The sequence below is a fragment of the Camponotus vicinus genome, unplaced genomic scaffold (assembly GCF_025532165.1).
Source record: "Camponotus vicinus isolate PSW18456_S1 unplaced genomic scaffold, iyCamVici1.0 SCAF_14, whole genome shotgun sequence".
NCBI classification, from domain to species: Eukaryota; Metazoa; Arthropoda; class Insecta; order Hymenoptera; family Formicidae; genus Camponotus; species Camponotus vicinus.
The window spans coordinates 3,803,169-3,821,118 of NW_028141950.1; the positions used below are offsets into that span (position 1 = coordinate 3,803,169).

The 17,950-nt window shown below is 30.6% G+C and overlaps 5 protein-coding genes across 8 annotated transcripts in view; 3 read left to right on the forward strand and 2 right to left on the reverse strand.

The window, feature by feature from the left end:
• LOC145965355 (CCA tRNA nucleotidyltransferase 1, mitochondrial) lies at nucleotides 1-4,354 on the forward strand. Its single transcript, XM_083088839.1, has 3 exons — nucleotides 1-180; nucleotides 360-973; nucleotides 1,149-4,354. The coding sequence occupies exons 1-3, from the start codon at nucleotides 118-120 to the stop codon at nucleotides 1,906-1,908; spliced, it is 1,437 nt and encodes a 478-aa protein (XP_082944965.1). The 5' UTR covers nucleotides 1-117; the 3' UTR covers nucleotides 1,909-4,354.
• Nucleotides 2,895-10,322, reverse strand: Syngr (synaptogyrin). The gene is given in 8 exon segments (XM_083088857.1): nucleotides 2,895-5,133; nucleotides 5,414-5,738; nucleotides 5,951-6,098; nucleotides 6,246-6,472; nucleotides 7,337-7,465; nucleotides 8,743-8,986; nucleotides 9,054-9,144; nucleotides 9,486-10,322. Coding segments are annotated over 7 exon segments (1,191 nt in total). The 5' UTR covers nucleotides 9,640-10,322; the 3' UTR covers nucleotides 2,895-5,133; nucleotides 5,414-5,540.
• On the forward strand, nucleotides 9,908-11,091 carry LOC145965363 (transmembrane protein 218). Its single transcript, XM_083088856.1, has 3 exons — nucleotides 9,908-10,221; nucleotides 10,643-10,797; nucleotides 10,953-11,091. Exons 1-2 carry the CDS (start codon nucleotides 10,021-10,023, stop codon nucleotides 10,781-10,783), a joined length of 342 nt encoding a protein of 113 aa, XP_082944982.1. The 5' UTR covers nucleotides 9,908-10,020; the 3' UTR covers nucleotides 10,784-10,797; nucleotides 10,953-11,091.
• LOC145965361 (thioredoxin, mitochondrial) lies at nucleotides 11,081-12,587 on the forward strand. Its single transcript, XM_083088852.1, has one exon. It carries the CDS (start codon nucleotides 11,081-11,083, stop codon nucleotides 11,510-11,512), a length of 432 nt encoding a protein of 143 aa, XP_082944978.1. The 3' UTR covers nucleotides 11,513-12,587.
• The window catches only part of Pcx (pecanex), a 16,370-nt gene continuing 10,721 nt past the window's right edge, over nucleotides 12,302-17,950 (reverse strand). For all 4 annotated transcript variants that reach the window (XM_083088810.1, XM_083088809.1, XM_083088808.1 and 1 more), the window contains 6 exons: nucleotides 17,427-17,571; nucleotides 16,848-17,106; nucleotides 16,417-16,770; nucleotides 16,183-16,295; nucleotides 15,650-15,924; nucleotides 12,302-15,447 (listed from right to left, as the gene is read on the reverse strand). In XM_083088810.1, coding sequence (XP_082944936.1) covers nucleotides 15,166-15,447; nucleotides 15,650-15,924; nucleotides 16,183-16,295; nucleotides 16,417-16,770; nucleotides 16,848-17,106; nucleotides 17,427-17,571 — 1,428 coding nt within the window. In that variant the 3' untranslated portion in view covers nucleotides 12,302-15,165. The remainder of the gene's footprint in view (nucleotides 15,448-15,649; nucleotides 15,925-16,182; nucleotides 16,296-16,416; nucleotides 16,771-16,847; nucleotides 17,107-17,426; nucleotides 17,572-17,950) is intronic.

A 17,950-nucleotide genomic window follows, 5' to 3' on the forward strand; every position in this document is an offset into this window, starting at 1 on the left:
TATGCGTGAAAGAAAAGCTATTTGAATTCATAGAGATGCCAGATGATACGAGATGAATGATGACAACACGTGCGATTTACGTATAAGAATAATAAAATTAATATACGCGTACGCATTATGTTAAGTGTACTAGCTCGGCGAGTAACGAATCGACTCAGCAGACTCCTTCATCACAAAATCGTAAGTAAAACAATCGTTCTGTCACAGCATAGATAAAAAATTAAAAAAGTCAAAGTTGGGTTATGTCAACTACCCAGCTGATTTCAACGTTGGCAGGTTTCTTCGAATAATTCTACAGAGACAAAATACAAAAAAAAATGTGACAGATGAAACGATTATTATTTTCATTATTGTTTTAGACAGAGAGATATAAATTTGCAAGAAGAAACGTAAGGACGGAAAGGATTTTGATGGAGGTTAAAAACTTTGACGTGCTGTCGAGAACCGATCCCGTCATCATGAAGCTGGATCGCCCGGAATTTCATTCGGTTTTCACACCGGAATTGCAGACCCTCGCGAATTTATTCAAGAAGTATAATTACGAATTACGAATCGCCGGCGGCGCCGTTCGCGATATTCTCATGGGTAAACAGCCCAAGGATCTTGATTTCGCAACCGATGCTACACCGCAGCAGATGAAGGAGATGTTCACGAAGGAGGAGATCAGAATGATAAATGAGAAAGGGGAGAAGCATGGGACAATAACAGCGAGAATAAACGACAAGGAGAACTTTGAAATTACTACTTTGCGAATCGACGTCCTGACTAATGGACGGCACGCGCAGGTAGAATTTACAAAGGATTGGAAGCTGGACGCGAATAGACGAGATCTGACTATTAATTCCATGTTTCTCGACCTCGATGGTAAATTGTATGATTACTTCTATGGTTACGATGATCTGCAAAAAAAACGAGTGGTTTTCGTAGGTGACGCTGATACCAGGATACGTGAAGATTATCTTCGAATTCTCAGGTATGCTTTAAATGCAGACACATCAATATATATATTTATCAAATCATTTTTATGATTATATAACATATAATATTATAACATATGTATCTTGTATTAAATATTAAATGTTAATTTAAGTTGCTTATTAAATATTTGAAACTTATTATATTAAGTTTGTGCATTATTTGATTACTAGGTACTTCCGTTTCTATGGAAGAATAATGGACAGTCCTGATAAACACAATGAGGCTACAATAAAGGCATTGAAAGAAAATATTGATGGTCTGTCACAAATATCTGGTGAAAGAATCTGGAGCGAGTGGAATAAAATTCTGATGGGCAATTTTGCCCTAGAGTTGACTCTGAAACTACTCGAATGCGGCGCCAGTAAACATATCGGTTTACCTGAGGAACCTGTCGTAGAAAATTTTCGAATCGTTTATCAACGCGCCTTGTCCAATAATGTAACTTTGAAACCCATATCCTTGATCGTGTCGATGCTAAGGAATGAAGATGAAGTAATGACAGTGCACAACAGATTGAAACTGTCCAATTCCGACAGAGATTTAGCATTTTTTCTGATGCAGCATAGGGAGTACAAACCATGTGAAAAACCATTAAAACCTTATCAGCAATTGATCCTTATTCAGTCAACAGGCAGATATGAAATCTATCGAGAATACGTGAAGGAGGTGTTGAAATATCGTGGCGCCATGGAACTTCTGGATGAAGTCGAACAATGGAAAATTCCGAAATTTCCCATCAACGGCAATATGATGAAGGAACACGTGCCGAATCCAAAGATAATCGGCCTAGTTTTAAAAAAATTGAAACAAATATGGATTGATGAGAACTTTAAGCTCACTAGTGAACATCTTCTAGAACATATACCAAGTATACTCAGTGAATTAGAAGAAGAAAAAATGAAACGTCAAAAGCATTACAAAAAGACATGAAATACGTTTTTCAAATATTGAGTTTTATGTGTATCTGCACTAAATACTGTCGTCGTTTATACAAATAGAAACATACAGATTAATTTGTTACTGCAAATTAATCTTTAAATAGATTTGAAATGTATAATATTTTTTTTACTGCTTAAATATTTTATAAAAAAAAAGAAAATGTTTTTGAACACAAGATTTTTTTGTAAAAATTAAATAAAATAGATTAAATACCTGTATATAAGATGTTAAATGAAATTTAAAAGACTACATTAAGTAAAAACTTAATTACATTGACACTTATTGCTATCTAAATATATTTCTGAAAAGCTTAAAAAAAATTTATATACTTAAATAAATTTATATTAGGCACTCAAAAATTTATTAGGGAGTAAAATCCTGCATTTTTTTCACGAATATATAAATTCTACAAGATGTGCTATATAATTATAGCAGATGTAATAGGTGTACAAAACAAAAAATATAAACCGTTATGAAACATTTTTAATTTAAACGATACGACAGTAGATTTTGTGTGTATATAGATTCGTGCGATAAATCGTTATGTAATAATAAATGTAAAATACTGTATGATAAATTATGTAGATTAGCATTACTACATATTTTTTATATTGGAAAAAACCACATTATTGTTAGAAAAAGCGACCGCATAGATGAAATAAATATATGCCTTTTTTTTGCGTTTTTAGAAAAAGTCTTTCTTATAACTTACTGTCAGCATATTTTGTGAAATTTAAAACGTGTATCTTTGCAAGGGATTATAAGTATATGACGTGAAAAATGTGTGTGATATGTGAAACAAGTAAAAAAAGGAAATTATAACACGTTCGCATTGGAAACAAATAATCCAGAACACTCAATAAAAGGCAGGATCACACAAAATAAACATAATTTATCGCAAAGCGCTTTGCGATAAATTATGTTTATTTTGTGTGATCCTGAAATTATGCTGTTATATACAATCATTTTGACTTACATAAAAATAATCACTTATATGTATTTTGGCTATCTTTTAAATTACATTTTAGATCATCTCTAAACACTCAGATCTTTACAGACGCATACACGTTGCTACTGCATCAAATGCAATGATATATATGTATAAGAGTACAATAACACAACAGCTATTTAGTTATCGATACTCACATCTTGATACAGTTTTTATTCCTTTACACGTTTGCAATAGACATTTTTTTGATAGCGTTACATTCTCTGTTCTGGTCTTTCTGATCTCACGGTGATTTTAAAAGTGTGATAGCATTATTATTTTTTCTATCATATGGTAGAGATTTAAAAGATTTAGGTTGCATTTATTGTCTTAACCCTTCTTGGTGAAGACTCACGAGTGCATGATCTGTGCATCATCACATCATCTGCTAGTCAATAATATTATCAGTTATATTATTTTGGAAGGGTTAAGATCTCGAAAGAGTAAGAGATCAATTTTGAAGAGTAAACATCTAAAAATCCAACCCTTTGAATATGCAGGTAGATAAATAAATTATTAAGGAAATAAAATACAGAGAATAATACAATTAAATCTCGAAAAAATATTTTCCTTTATTATAATTAATCCTGCATACCCAAAAAGGAATATCTTTGGAACTATCAGGAATACATATAATATAATTATTATTGCACTTCACATAATATTTTACATAAACTATGCTTTTCAAATTATGCATATAAGAATACCTTATCATATATTTTCTTCAAGAGAATTATGCAAATCAGATATATCAAAATATTGAAGATAAATTACAAACTCAAATATCCATAAAAATGATGATGGTCTTTAAATGAATGAACATCAAAGGATCTCAATTGTACAATTCAAATGTCATATACCTAGAAGATGTATAATTCTCTCGAATTAATCATTAAGCTACTAAATTACTGGATAAATTTCTAATAATATTTATATTTGCCTGATAGTATACACCAAAAAAATATTTAAGCAAATATAATACATGTTTGATTTTGTAGATATAAAATTATATCGTAAATATATGTATATATAATATTTTTATTGCTTCAAACAAAAAATTACTTCCATAGCCAACTGAAGAAATTCTTAATTGTGTTTAATTCCATTATTTCATGTGACACATCTGTCAAAATTATGAACATGACAAACTGACAAAATCATTATAATATATTTTGAGTGTTGATTCACACATTCTCATGATTATCATTTAAATAAATGTTTTCAATAACATGTAAATATATAAATAAGATTTTAAATATTTACTTTGCAGTCACCTTGCATAAATACAGCATATATAAGTAATGAAATATATAAATAATTATATATAAATAAATAATCTGATTAATTATATTCCTGAGATTGTATATCAAATAAATATTTATTAGAATAAAGAGTTATTAAATATAAGAACTCGCAATTTTCTTTGGGCCATGTTTGATTATTAAAAAATGTATAGTTTTCCTTCTCTTTATGTTAATGAATTGTTGATATATATTAAAGCATTTAATGGGCGAAAATCTTGCAACGAGAAATTCACAAATTTAAAAAAAATCTAATATATAGCATTAATCAAAATGGCAGATAATTTATACATGTTATATATATAATTTGCTCATATGTTAATAGAAACTTTTGTTTGCTATTTCATCATTTTAGTGCAAATACATTTACTAATACTATTATGTAAGGAATATTTCATTATGTTCATACAACTGATATGAGTAAATAACTTAAGTAACTTAGGTATTGTCTCACTAATATAAAACATATGTGTTGACTTATTGATTTCAATCCTAAATTTCACGTATCTCGTTTATTACTAATTGCATAGTAATGCAATAAATTGTATTACTGTTACATTTAAGTCGCGTTTACTATGAACACGTTACAACGTTAAAATATACATAGCCTGTGCACATACTAGTTCTTACTTATTATGGAGTTGCTATAGTTATTCATTATAAGATATCATATTTACTTCCATAAGATGGTCAGAGAGAGAGAGCGGCCACCATTATAATGTATGTTTAAGCGTATATGACGTATCTCAAACACGCCTAACGCTTTTTGTGACATTGGGCATATGGATATAAGTGTAACTTACAAGTGATCAACAATAAGAAGCACAGTTTAACAAATAACTTCCTTCTACATCTTTGCCATGAAAACTTACTCTATGACCAACGCGCTGCCCAGCGACCTATCAGCGAATGAAGTTCTTCTTTAGTCTGTAAAAGACATTTAATGTTACATTATACCATGACAGCTATATTAAAAGAAATAAAATTGTATAGATTAAACAATATTTAAATCTTGAATAAAGATTATATCTTACATACCTTAACATTATTCACCGGAATCAGAAATATATTTATATAGAATGTATCTTTTATATTTCTTGGTTAGTATTAATGTAATAATAAACAAAAAAATTATATATACAAAAAATGGTGAAAAAGTGGAATAAAATGGAAAGATGATTTTGTGCGTTATAAAATTGCAAGTTACCTTAAGCAAAATAGGTGATGGAAACAATATATCTTGTTCTGAAAAATTATCCTAAATTGTCTTCTTTCGTAAGTAGCTCGCTGTGCATCCAATGGAAATACATTTTGGTATTGACTATGGATGACTTTTAATAAGCAGGGGCTTGAAAGTCACCCATACCCCGCTGTTGTTGTTGACCAAACGGTGGTTCTTGATAAGCAGTGTCAGTAGCGTCGGGATAACTTGTATATCCTGTACCACCAACAGGATCTGCTTCGTAACTCGGAGCAAATGCTGCATCAGTGCCTTGTTTAAATCTTTGAAACGCGAACCAAGCACAAGCAGCCTGTAATAACAAGTTTTAGATACAATTCTGAGACACATTTATAAAAGTTTGGTTATTGCATATATGAGATAAATCTACATATTATAGATTATAATATAATATATAATATCTACATTATATATATTATATTATATAATCTATATTATATCTATAAATATATATATTAATAATTTAACAGAAAATATTGTCCCATATTTGCCAAGTAAACATACCCAAGTGAAGATGGAGAAAAATGAGAATGCGATAGCTGCTTGTAAATTATTCACACCATATCCATCCTTTGGTCTTGGAGACTTATTCCACGCATTTGTCAAGTAACAGAATCCCACAAAATACAGGAAAGACCAGAAGCCCGAAAAACTATATGGATAATATTAATAATATTAATATAAAAAATTACATTAATTCATATTTTAAAGGAGAAAAGACACTTTTGCCATAATCTTTTGTATACTACACAATTATAATAATTCTATAACATTCACTGTAAAAATGCTCATAGCTTACCCCAAATCTATAAGGACAAAATGTTTCCTAGTTTTGACAGATGACATTTGTTCAAACAGGTATTCACCCGCAAGGAATCCGATACTGGCCAAAAATGCCAGTACTCCAATACCAATCCCATAATTGCATGCGTTATTATCGTCATTGTAAAGACAAACTTCCTTGCCATCGTCTTTTGGAAGATAGCCCTTGCTGCTTATACATCCAAAAACAATTATTGCAAAAAGCTGAAAGTATAATAAAAATATGTATAGAATAATCCAAGTGGAAAGATGCAATAATACACTGTGACATGTAATATATATATAAGCTATTTGTATGCAAATTAAGAACATAAATGGGTGGACAAATAATAGTACAAATTGAACTGGCAACATAAGAGAAAAGCAAATACTAAATACATATATATATATATATATATATATATATATATATATATATATGCATTTCGACCAAAATGTCTATAAGCCGTAAAGATGTATTCAAAAGATATAAAATAAATATCCATATAGTTTAGAGGACTCATTTTTTTTTAAACTTTTTTATAATTCTTGAAATATTATATGTAGCAGGCTTGGTGCATTTTATATACCAAGCTCTGTCTTTTTAGATTCCTTGCATATTTAATTACAATTCCTCTACCAAGCTTATAATATTAGCGAAATATGTTCATTGAGGAGCAGAGAAAGAAGGGAAAGACAAGGTCGAGGAGAATTACCAAATATAATACTGTCAAGAGAACAGAACGGAGGGAGCGACTCGTGCGTCTCATCTTATCAAGGATAATCGGGCCAGCGAGATAAAGAGACGCGCGAAAAATTCGATTCGTCAAATCGACTGGATAATAGATCTCATTTAAAGCTCGAACGCCATAGAGACCCATGACATACGGGGGACGTACCGCTGGAATTCGCGAAAAATCAATAGAACCCCATCGCGGTTGCGGGAGTGGGAGGGGGAGGGAGGGGGAGGAGGACCGAGGACTCTTTTAAAATCAATGACCATCCGCGTCGGAGTATCCAGCTCCCTCGGTATCGCGATCGTTGTCGCGATCACGCTCGGCGATGGGTCTCGTTGTCGGGGCGACTTACCAGGCATACCGCTCTCAGAATGACCCCCGGCCTCTGAACGAACGCGATCGGATCGAAAGGGGCCCCGGCCTTTCCGCCGCCATACGCTCCGCCGTCCATCTTAGCGCGACTGAAGCGGAGATTTCAAAGCTAACGCAGCGGTCGAGCGCGCATGCGCAATCGCCTCGGCGGCGACCGGGGGGTACATGTGTATGTGTATACATATATATATATGTACGTACGACTACACTAGAGAGTGAGAGGCGCGGATGAATATGTCGTATTATCTCTAAATTCCATGACGGTTCTAGAGATTCACCTTATGTGCACCTTGCGATTTTTCTCTTATCGTGATTGTGATTTTCTCTATAAATATAATATTGATAAGAGAAAAACAAATATATGCCTTGTATGTGATTAAAATGTGCCACGAATCTAGAATTTATAAAGATATATTTGCAACGTGAAATATAATTTGAAAAAAATATATATATACATGTATATATATATATATATAATTTATATAAATTTTAAACAAAATTCTTATATCCTCGTTTCCTTTATTTAATTTCCCCCACTGTGATATGTATACACATTATTTGGCTTTCCACCCCTCTCAATTGAATTTATACACCCTAAAGAAAAGCAGGCCAATAATGCAGGCTAATAAATTAATTAAAGTTAATTTTGAAGATAGAAAATTTGTTATTCTATTTAATTATCTCAGTCTCAATTTTAAAACATCTTTGAATATTATTGAACTTTTTGAGGAATTTGGATATATCATTGAATGATGTTAGATCAAGTTATTTGGATCTAATAATATATTAATTTAAAGCTTAAGAAAAATAAATTATTATTAGTAATAATAATAATAATAATAATTTAGAAATCTTTATATATCATTTTTAAAATTTTAATTGCTTATACCAAAGGAAATAATAATTCAATATCTAATTAAAAAAATATATAAAATTGTATGAAAATTATACAGTAAGACAATAATTATCTATGCAGCATGTTAAATTTTATATGTAAATATTAACAACATTTTTTCTTTTACTAGGTTTTTTGTCATTAAAAATATTTATGTTATATATTTCCAGAAAAGTATCTCAAAAAATAGCAGCATATAATCTATACAACAGCATAGTTATACATATTAGTAATATTTTAATATCTTGTCAAACTTTTCTCTCCAAAATCTTGAATAATATATACGATGTAAAGCATAATCCACCGATTGAAATGCAATATGATACATAAGAGTATTTTCTGCTACTTTTAGGCTGCAAAAAATTAAATTAAATATAGTTACATGGTCAAATTCCCTTAAATTATTATAAAATATTTAATTAATGTCACATTAATTTAATATATACATATAAATACAGTAGAGATACTAGAATGTACATATATATATATACCGTAATTATCACAGCTTCCAGTTCTTTCAATTTTAATTCAGTCTCGTTAACTTCCTTAAGAATGGAATGAGCAGCAAGGATTAGAACTTTAGAAGCGCTTAAAGCTGCATCAGGTTCAATAAAAGAATTAATTCTTTGTTTTTTTAACTTAACTCTGCAGTATGTTATAAAAGCTTGCATTATATCAAACTGTTTCTTTCCCATATTCAATATTTCTATTTTATTAAATATCCTGTTAAAGGAACTTAGAATTTAGATTCAATACCATATTCAATATTATTAATAGATGAGTTTCAATAATGATTTAATACCTTTGATGAGGCTTTAACTTCATACTTGGGATTTTTTCCTTTGAAATACATAGAGAATGGAACATGTTTTCTGCGAGATGCTCATCAGCACCTAGAAAAATAAATTATTATTAGTAATAATAATAATAATAATAATTTAGAAATCTTTATATATCGTTTTTAAAATTTTAATTGCTTATACCAAAGGAAATAATAATTCAATAATCTAATTAACAAAATATATAAAATTGTATGAAAATTATACAGTAAGACAATAATTATCTATGCAGCATGTTAAATTTTATATGTAAATATTAACTTCACATTTTTTTCTTTTACTAGGTTTTTTCATGTATAATGCGTGTTAATGACAAGAATTCAAATTCCTATAAATACAATGCGAACAATATAAAACATATATGATACATTGATATATTGAAGTAAATGTATTACCAAGTTGTATGAAATCCTCCTTGGTTAATTTATGCAAGGCATCAGTCGATATATCTCTTTTTTTGAATTCCTTTATCAAGTTTTTCCCTCCTACGCCGCATAATAATGCCTCGGTTTGTTTGTTGAATCCAATAGGATTATATGTCACATCCATATTGAAAAGTGGCAATTATCAATAAAAGATTTCGACAACTTCTTAACTCTTCACCGCAGGTATTACATTACATTAGCGGCAAAATTCCTCAGTTTAACTATACGTTAAAAAAAGACAGCTCTACAATCGGTATTATTGTTTTTGTATACGAGAAAAACAAGAGAGAAAAAGAAGCGAAAGAGGGGCCTTGAGCGGGTCGAGGGGTGAGAGGAGAATCAATCAATTTAGGGGGAAAAACAGCTGACTTGAAATAGAGGAGAGGATTTAAAATAGAGATTCTTAGAATAGAGGTGATCGATATGTGAGGCGCGCGCTATCTGTCAAGTCCGCGTCTCCTTCTTCTGACAGTTCCCCGTCGTATTATTTTCCCCCGTCGAAGGTATGACCACTTTGATACTCGGCATCGGCGTAGGATTATTCATCATCCTCAGTCTGTGGGTGCTGGCCGCGTTGATATTCGTGATATCGTTGCGCGTCGAGAAGAAGGTCGGCGCGATCGCTATACTGCTCGTGAGCGCGTTTACTATTATTTTGATTAACGTGCCGCGCGCGTCAGAGAAGCCCGCTCCCACGGAGAGCAAGGTATAATCGCGGAAATGTATTTATACAATATCGATTGTGTGTGTTTAAAAATCCTAATGCGTGGACGGATGACATCAGTGCTCCAAGAAAGCTCTAACCTATGTCTTTGATATATCAAAGTGCGAGGAAGAAAGAGAGAGAGAGTATCAAAATTAAATTAATTGGCGATATTTTGTGATAAAAAAAATTGCAAGAGCTCTTAGATCACTTTCACTGTTGCATTATTGAAAGAATCGATAAATTGAAAGAATGCGATATATTAAAGATTGGAAGATAATTATACATGTTTACAGATAAGATGTACATACATGTATACAGATATGTAAAAATAATACAACAGTGAACGCGTTCATTTATATTGTGAGAGGATTATATAATTAAATAAATCACGAGGCAAGATTAAATAATCTTTGTTTTGTAGGTGTATGATCGACTCTTCATTTGGCGTATAACACTTCTGATTTTATTACTTATCTCGTCCGCAATTTCCCTCATCGGATATATTAAATTTGGATTGGTGGAGACTGTTAGACCAGTTAGGATTTCCAACTGGGTTTTTTAGGCGTTTCCTCCTTGGTATGTTTTAAATTAATAATGTAATAAAACATGTTATTACTATAATAGAATTGAAATTTATAATGATTATACATAATGATAAAAAAATTAATTTATCTGTATAAACACTAAAATATATATATATAATTAATAATGATAACAATTTTTTTTTATAGATATTCTTGCTTGCTGACAAATATGGTGATCTTCAATTTGTGCAAGACTTAAATGTAATGTTTACCTGTTTAGATAGCTATTAATCTTTCATTTATACAAGTAACGTGTTTAAAAAAAAAGAAAAACGATGTTGTGCAATATAAGAAATTGCATGGTGTCTGTAGTGAGACGTATTTCATTGTTTCGCCAAAATAATAAGCATTACGAGATAAGCAATAACAACGAGTTTGTAAATAAGGTGATGAATGGTACAGTGCCAGTTATAGTCAATTTTCACGCAGATTGGTGTGATCCATGTAAAATATTGACACCCAAGTTGATAGAGCTTATAGAACCTATGGACAAGTTAGATTTGGCCATAATCGACGTAGAAGAGAATCCTGAATTGGTGCATGTTTTTGAAGTGAAAGCTGTACCTGCGATAATAGCAATCTCAAATGGCTTAGTCATAGACAAATTTATCGGTTTAGTCAACAATGAGATGATAGAGAATTTAATACAAAAGCTAATAAATGAAGGACCAATAAATACTACAGAAAATAACAATACAAAGTCCTAATCATGGTAGCATTGTAAAAATTATATAATACAAACTTTATGCTTCCATTTTTTCTCACTTGTGAATGTATTTTCATAGAAAAAATATGTAATATTTCAAGCTACTTCGTCCGAAACTTACGGCCTTTTTTTTAATCTAATTTTCTCAGATAAGCGTGCATTATATAACTTAAAGATTTTAGATACATATTTATGTTGTAAAATGGCATATATATATATAGATAATTTCATTATATAATATATTAATACACTAATATATATACACATATATTAATACTAAATCTGAAATCCAGGTTGTATTGAAATATTTGTATTTATCTATAGCACATACTCTAATGCAGAGCTTACTCGGCAGCCTATATTCTTGAATCGACCAAAAGGATATTAGAAAAGTGTGATTTGTTTTTGAGATATTAAGAAAAATGCAACAGAATCCTATATTATACAAATTATAATAGAAAAAGTATTAGAAGCTATTGTAGAACTTGTAAACTTGTTCGAGCACTTGTGATATACATCTTTTTAGACACCTTTTTCAATATATCTTAAAATAGCTATTTGTGTCTTCACTTAATATTTATATGTATGTGGCATTAAAAAAATCACTTTACGAATCAATTTGACAACAAATTGTGTGCGATGATAATAAATTTGCAATGTGATTTGAATTGCGTTATTATGAAGATAAATATTTGTCAAATATTTTTGAAATCTGTTTTACATGTATATACACATATTTATATATTTTTTTCTCATAGATTAATTCTATAAAAACAAAAAAATATCAGTATGTAATTTATAAGTAATTTAAATTATACAAAATGTGTGTGTGTGTGTGTGCGCGTGTGTGTACATATAAATTATTAATATTAATTTCGGCCAGTTAATAAAGATTAAGAGAATAATTACTTTAACAGCGATTACTGGATGTAAATCGCAATGTGTACCTTCTGTGGCAGTGCAACCGAGATAAATCATCTAATCAGATTTTATTTTTTCGTTTATTCTTGATTGTATGATTTGTGTGTACAATCAGTGTATGAAAGTACTGTCCATTAAAGATATAGTAGGCCAGAGATATAATAAAGATTATTACACTCCATATAACTTCTCTCTCCCGCGACCTTCGGCAGCAAGCGATACATAAATGTGTGTTATACCAACAATTAAAAGACTAGCTATAATAATCTTTTTCATCATCAGTCAGGTGTTTGTTAAGACACCATGATAAGGCAATGCTGTGATTCTTTGGTCACTTGCAAAAAACTATTTTTTTTCTCTCTATCTGTGAAATATATATTTTTTTTCTACACGGCGTCGAACGAGCAAGCTATATATATATATATATATATATATATATATATATATATATATATATATGTATATGTATGTATGTATATATATATGGATTTACAGAATTTTTGCAAGCAACCATTCCTTAGTATTTAAATAACTAATACATACATACATATATATATATATATATATATATATATATATATATATATATATATATATATATATATATATATATACACATATATGTATATATGTTTTCGAATTCGTTTATAACATGTATAATGTGAAATAAGTAAAGCCAAATTAATTTACAAACATTATATATACAAAGTTAAAAAAAACAAATAATTTGCTAACTTTCGAGAGTAACAGCGTAGACGTTTCATTGCCCGATGGAGCATTACGCCAATGCATTTACATGTGAATATCTTTGTTCAATCTAACAAGATGTGTCTCTAAAATGTAAATGCACTGAGAATGTCGCGAGATTAACAACTTTACCAACTTTACTATACAATTAAGTAATGTCATGTGACTTTGAACGAGCTTTTGTACATGGACATTTGGAAATGAAGCGAGGATTTAATAACCGCTATTTCAGTGCATGCGGATATGTCCTGTCGTGTGTGGCCCCGTGAAATAACACACGCTCGAGTAGAATAATATTCTGGACGCTTCAAGGTCTGCGATGGTATGCGCAATGTAAGATATTTACAACTTATCTACATTATCTACTTTAAAAAAGGGAAGTCGTATAACAAAATCTCTCGTAGAAAAACACGAATGATATTTTATGTACAAATAGTCTATCGATTTTACCATTTGTTATATGTAATCTGCTGTGTACGATATAGCAACAGTATATTTAAGAGATTCCCTTTCTCTTGTTCTTATTTGATACGTCATTATGTATATTCATAAATAGTAGTTTCACTATTCGGGGCGATTCATGTCCTTTTTTCCCATATCAACCGCTAAAAATATATACCGCATTTATATTATAGATTAGTGGAAGAGGAACGTGTTTAAACGCTACCTTTTCTCTTAACCGATAATTAAGTAATCTAGATATACATTGGGCAACAAGTAACGTCTGCTCCGTTCGGTGTGAGAGAACATAAACTAATATATCATCATATAATATACAATATATAGTACAACATGATACAATTTCGTTTTGAATTAAATAACTTGGCGATTAGCGCTCTGTTTTTTGTGATTCGCGAGAAGTAACAATATACATATGTTGTATTTGCGATACTTACAAGGTGATAAAATATTCTTGTATTTCTATCTTTTCATTTCTTTATCTCTATACAGGACTCTACAATTTTCGATTCTTTTAATACATCGGCGTTTCTTATAATTTGAAAAGGAAAATCTTAACAATGATGATAAAAGAAGTATAAATGTCTCATATAAATCTGACAAGAAATTTTATCGATCATATCTGATGAAAGTTCTAAAATTAACAAAAATAAAACTAATGAAAAAAATTTGGGAAACAGCATGCTAAAGTACCGAGAAAATTTTATAAGCAATCTTATCTATGCAAATAAAAAATTATATAAATTATATAAATTTTTAAAATATATAAATTATAAAAATTATATAATTTATATATAAATTTTTAAAATATATAAATTATAAAAAATATATAATTTATATATAAATTTCTTAATATTTTGAAAAAAAAGCTAGATATTGCAATGTTATAATGAAACCTGTCAATGGAGATAAGTTAAACGTTTTATATAATTAAGTAAAATCATTGAATCCTTTAATTTATGTCCTAATGGCGAGTATTGACTTTGTGGAAGTACGAAACTAGTATTCAACATCGTCAATATGATACATTTGTTCGCATTATTTTACACTTTCGTCGTTGATACTAGAAACCCTCAAGTAAGAGTCTTGGCTATACATGTTTTCCAAGAAAAGTATGTTTTCATAAAAGTAATTACACAATAAAAATAATTCATACTTTATATATGCGACTATTTCTTTTAGGTTTCCAGTTTATATTAATATTAACAATTTGTATAATGTTCTCCGATTACAATTTACAAAAACATTTTCATTAAAAATTCTTGGATTAAATTACATTAAATACACGAGAAAAACCAACAATTAATTGTTTTCTTATAGAACGAAGAAACACTAATAAACTCTGTATAATGCCAAATGCTGCCATCGTGTTGGAGTTTAATAGCGTTTAGAGATTCTTATGTGAAGATTTCTAGTTGTTAAATATGCATGCGCTATCGCGCATCTGCATATCTAAGAGCGATCGTGCTAATGAGTACAAAAGCCACAATGATCGCATGTTATTGCACTAATTTCGAAAATATTTTACTAAACCTCTGCTCCTAAATCCCGTACGCCTTGTTCAGCTATCGGCACGTATTTATCTTCGATCTTCACGAGTAGAATGACCTTATCGACATGCGATCGTCGATTAGGATCGCGATGATTCGGCGACCAACGATGAACTACGCAACCCTCCATACCTCTTTCGGGTACCCAATGTTGCCAGCCGGAACGACCACCTTGTTGTCGCATCCTCTCGTCCGGCCAAATCACATCTATACGCCGACCCAAATTGATCGCGTCGTATACTTGATTAGGATCCATAATCTGTTCGTGAATAATAATAAAACATTTAAATTTCAATAAAATAGTTCAAACGTAATTTAACATGTTAGAAATTAATTTATTCTTATAAGCGGCTAATAGAATAGATAGAATTTTTAGAAATTCTATATTGCATTAATTGGAAGAATTGATGTGAAATTGATTCATTTTGCGGATATGAATGCTGTTACAATACAATACTTACCCGTACTCTTTGAAAAACTTCCTCTTTTTCAAGCTTACTAGAGAAGCTTGTCTCGCTCTTTGTTTCTGTTTTGATATCGCTATTACTGAGCAATCCGGCCAGACTGGCGAGCGTCGAACTGGTTGGTTTCCCAACGGAGGCGAGCGAGCCTCTGTTACCACCAAGAGAACCCGTATTCGCACGACCGAGAGATCCTCGACCGGTCGAACCGCCGATCTGACAGCCAGATTCCATCGATTGCGAACCAGAAGTATTGTGACCCGATTGAGCATAGCCTACATTCGTAAAGCATGTATAAGTACAAAGGTATATCCATTGTATCAATGTTGAAAATTGTTAAAAAATCAAAGATTTATATTATACTAAAAAAAAATCAAGAAAGACGTCTTAGAAAACAGATAGAAATTATAATCTATTTTAATTCTAATTTTAAACATTAATTTAAATTTTTCTTTTACATTAAGTTCAATGAAATAATTAATAACATCAAAAAATTAATTAAACTTTGTGCGATTCGATTGATCTATAAATACCAGAGTGTATGTTGTAAGTAGTCATCGCATATACTCCGTCATTCCCGAAACCTCCATCGTCTTGAGAACCAGTGCCACCCGAAGAACAACCTTGACCGCATCTCCTTCTTATTCTAAAAATACACATAGAATTATCAGATTTTAGTCTAAATTAATAATTAAATTGAATTAAGATGTAGATCAATCAGAGATGAAAAATTATCTTTGTTTGAGATATCATTTGAGAGCGCATACCTTCTCCACAATTTCAACACGGTGCTTTTTATGGTACCAAAAGTCAATGGCCCTCCGATTATCGAGCATAATTGTTCGTTGGTCTCGGCATAGCTGGTTGTCAACGGGGAGACATAAATCGGATATCCAATCGGTTGGTCGCAGGAACTATTGATTATATTTCTCAGTGCTTGCTTGGCGTTTTGTATAGAGCCGCGCTCCGGATTTCTATTCCTCAGATATACCAATTCTTGCTGTTGGCCAGCCCAAAGTCCGCGAACGCATTCGCGATTCATTTTGATTACTCGGAAGCTCAGGTAACGTTTGTTAAGCATTATCACTTTGTATTCATCTATACCGTCATCTAGTACATGTCTAAAAGTTTCGAATGTTTACATTAATTACAATGGAGCGCACTTCATATACTTTAGCAGTTGAATCATAATGCAAACCTGAGTGCCAGAAGGCTGGGCGCGCCACTTAAGACTGCGTTCCTCCAAAGCGGATCTGCCTCGTGACTAATAACAAGATTTTGATCATGATTGTCGATAGCTTCGAAGAGCGCTGATGATTCGATGTATTGTTCCGGGCTCATAAAGTGATCTTGATGTAGTTTCAAGGCCATCCTTATTCCCTTAGCGACCACGCTGCGCAATAAATCGACATCATGCAATACCCATTCGTCGCGAACTGATGTTATCCGAAAATCTCCTGTCATCAAAAAATATTGATATTTATACATATATACAGGATATATATATATATATATATATATATATATATATATATATATATATATATCACTAGTGTAGTTCAAAACAAAATTTTTTTAGTGAATAGTATATATTCAAATAGTATGTATTTTTTTAGTGAATAGTATATATTCAAATAACAAAGGTTATATATATATAAAATATTTGAAAAGAAAAACACAACGATGTATCAATATACATTACAAAAATAAAATATATTATAGTATATTTTAAAATTAAAATATATTATATATTATAGTTATTATAAAGTATACACACCTTTAAATAACGCGTGTAACCCGTAGAGAAAAAACTCAACACCCGATAATGTGTTGTGAGATGCAGCGCCTAAAACGCGTCTTCCCAACAGACTCAATGAGAGGCACAGAGACACAAGATATGAATCGCGTGTTCTATCCAACGACTGTAAAGCATAATAACGATATGAAATATATCATAAATCGATATGAAATATATAAATAAATCATCCCCTTAATACTACGATCGTCACCTTAATATTATGAAAATTATTATTTTTTTACAAATTAGGTATTTTAAATGATTTTTTTATATAAATTTTTTTCTCATTCAATTAAATATGAAATAAATATATATAACTCATAGTTTCAGACTGCTATTATATAATTTATAAATTTTTTACTTATCTATTTACAATACCGAAAAGTGTAATGGTGTTTTTTTTCGACTGATTTAATGCGTTAATATATGCAGATAACGTCAAAATTGTCTAAGTTGTTATTTTAGTATTAAAGTATTTTAGTATTAAAATGACGAAATAATGT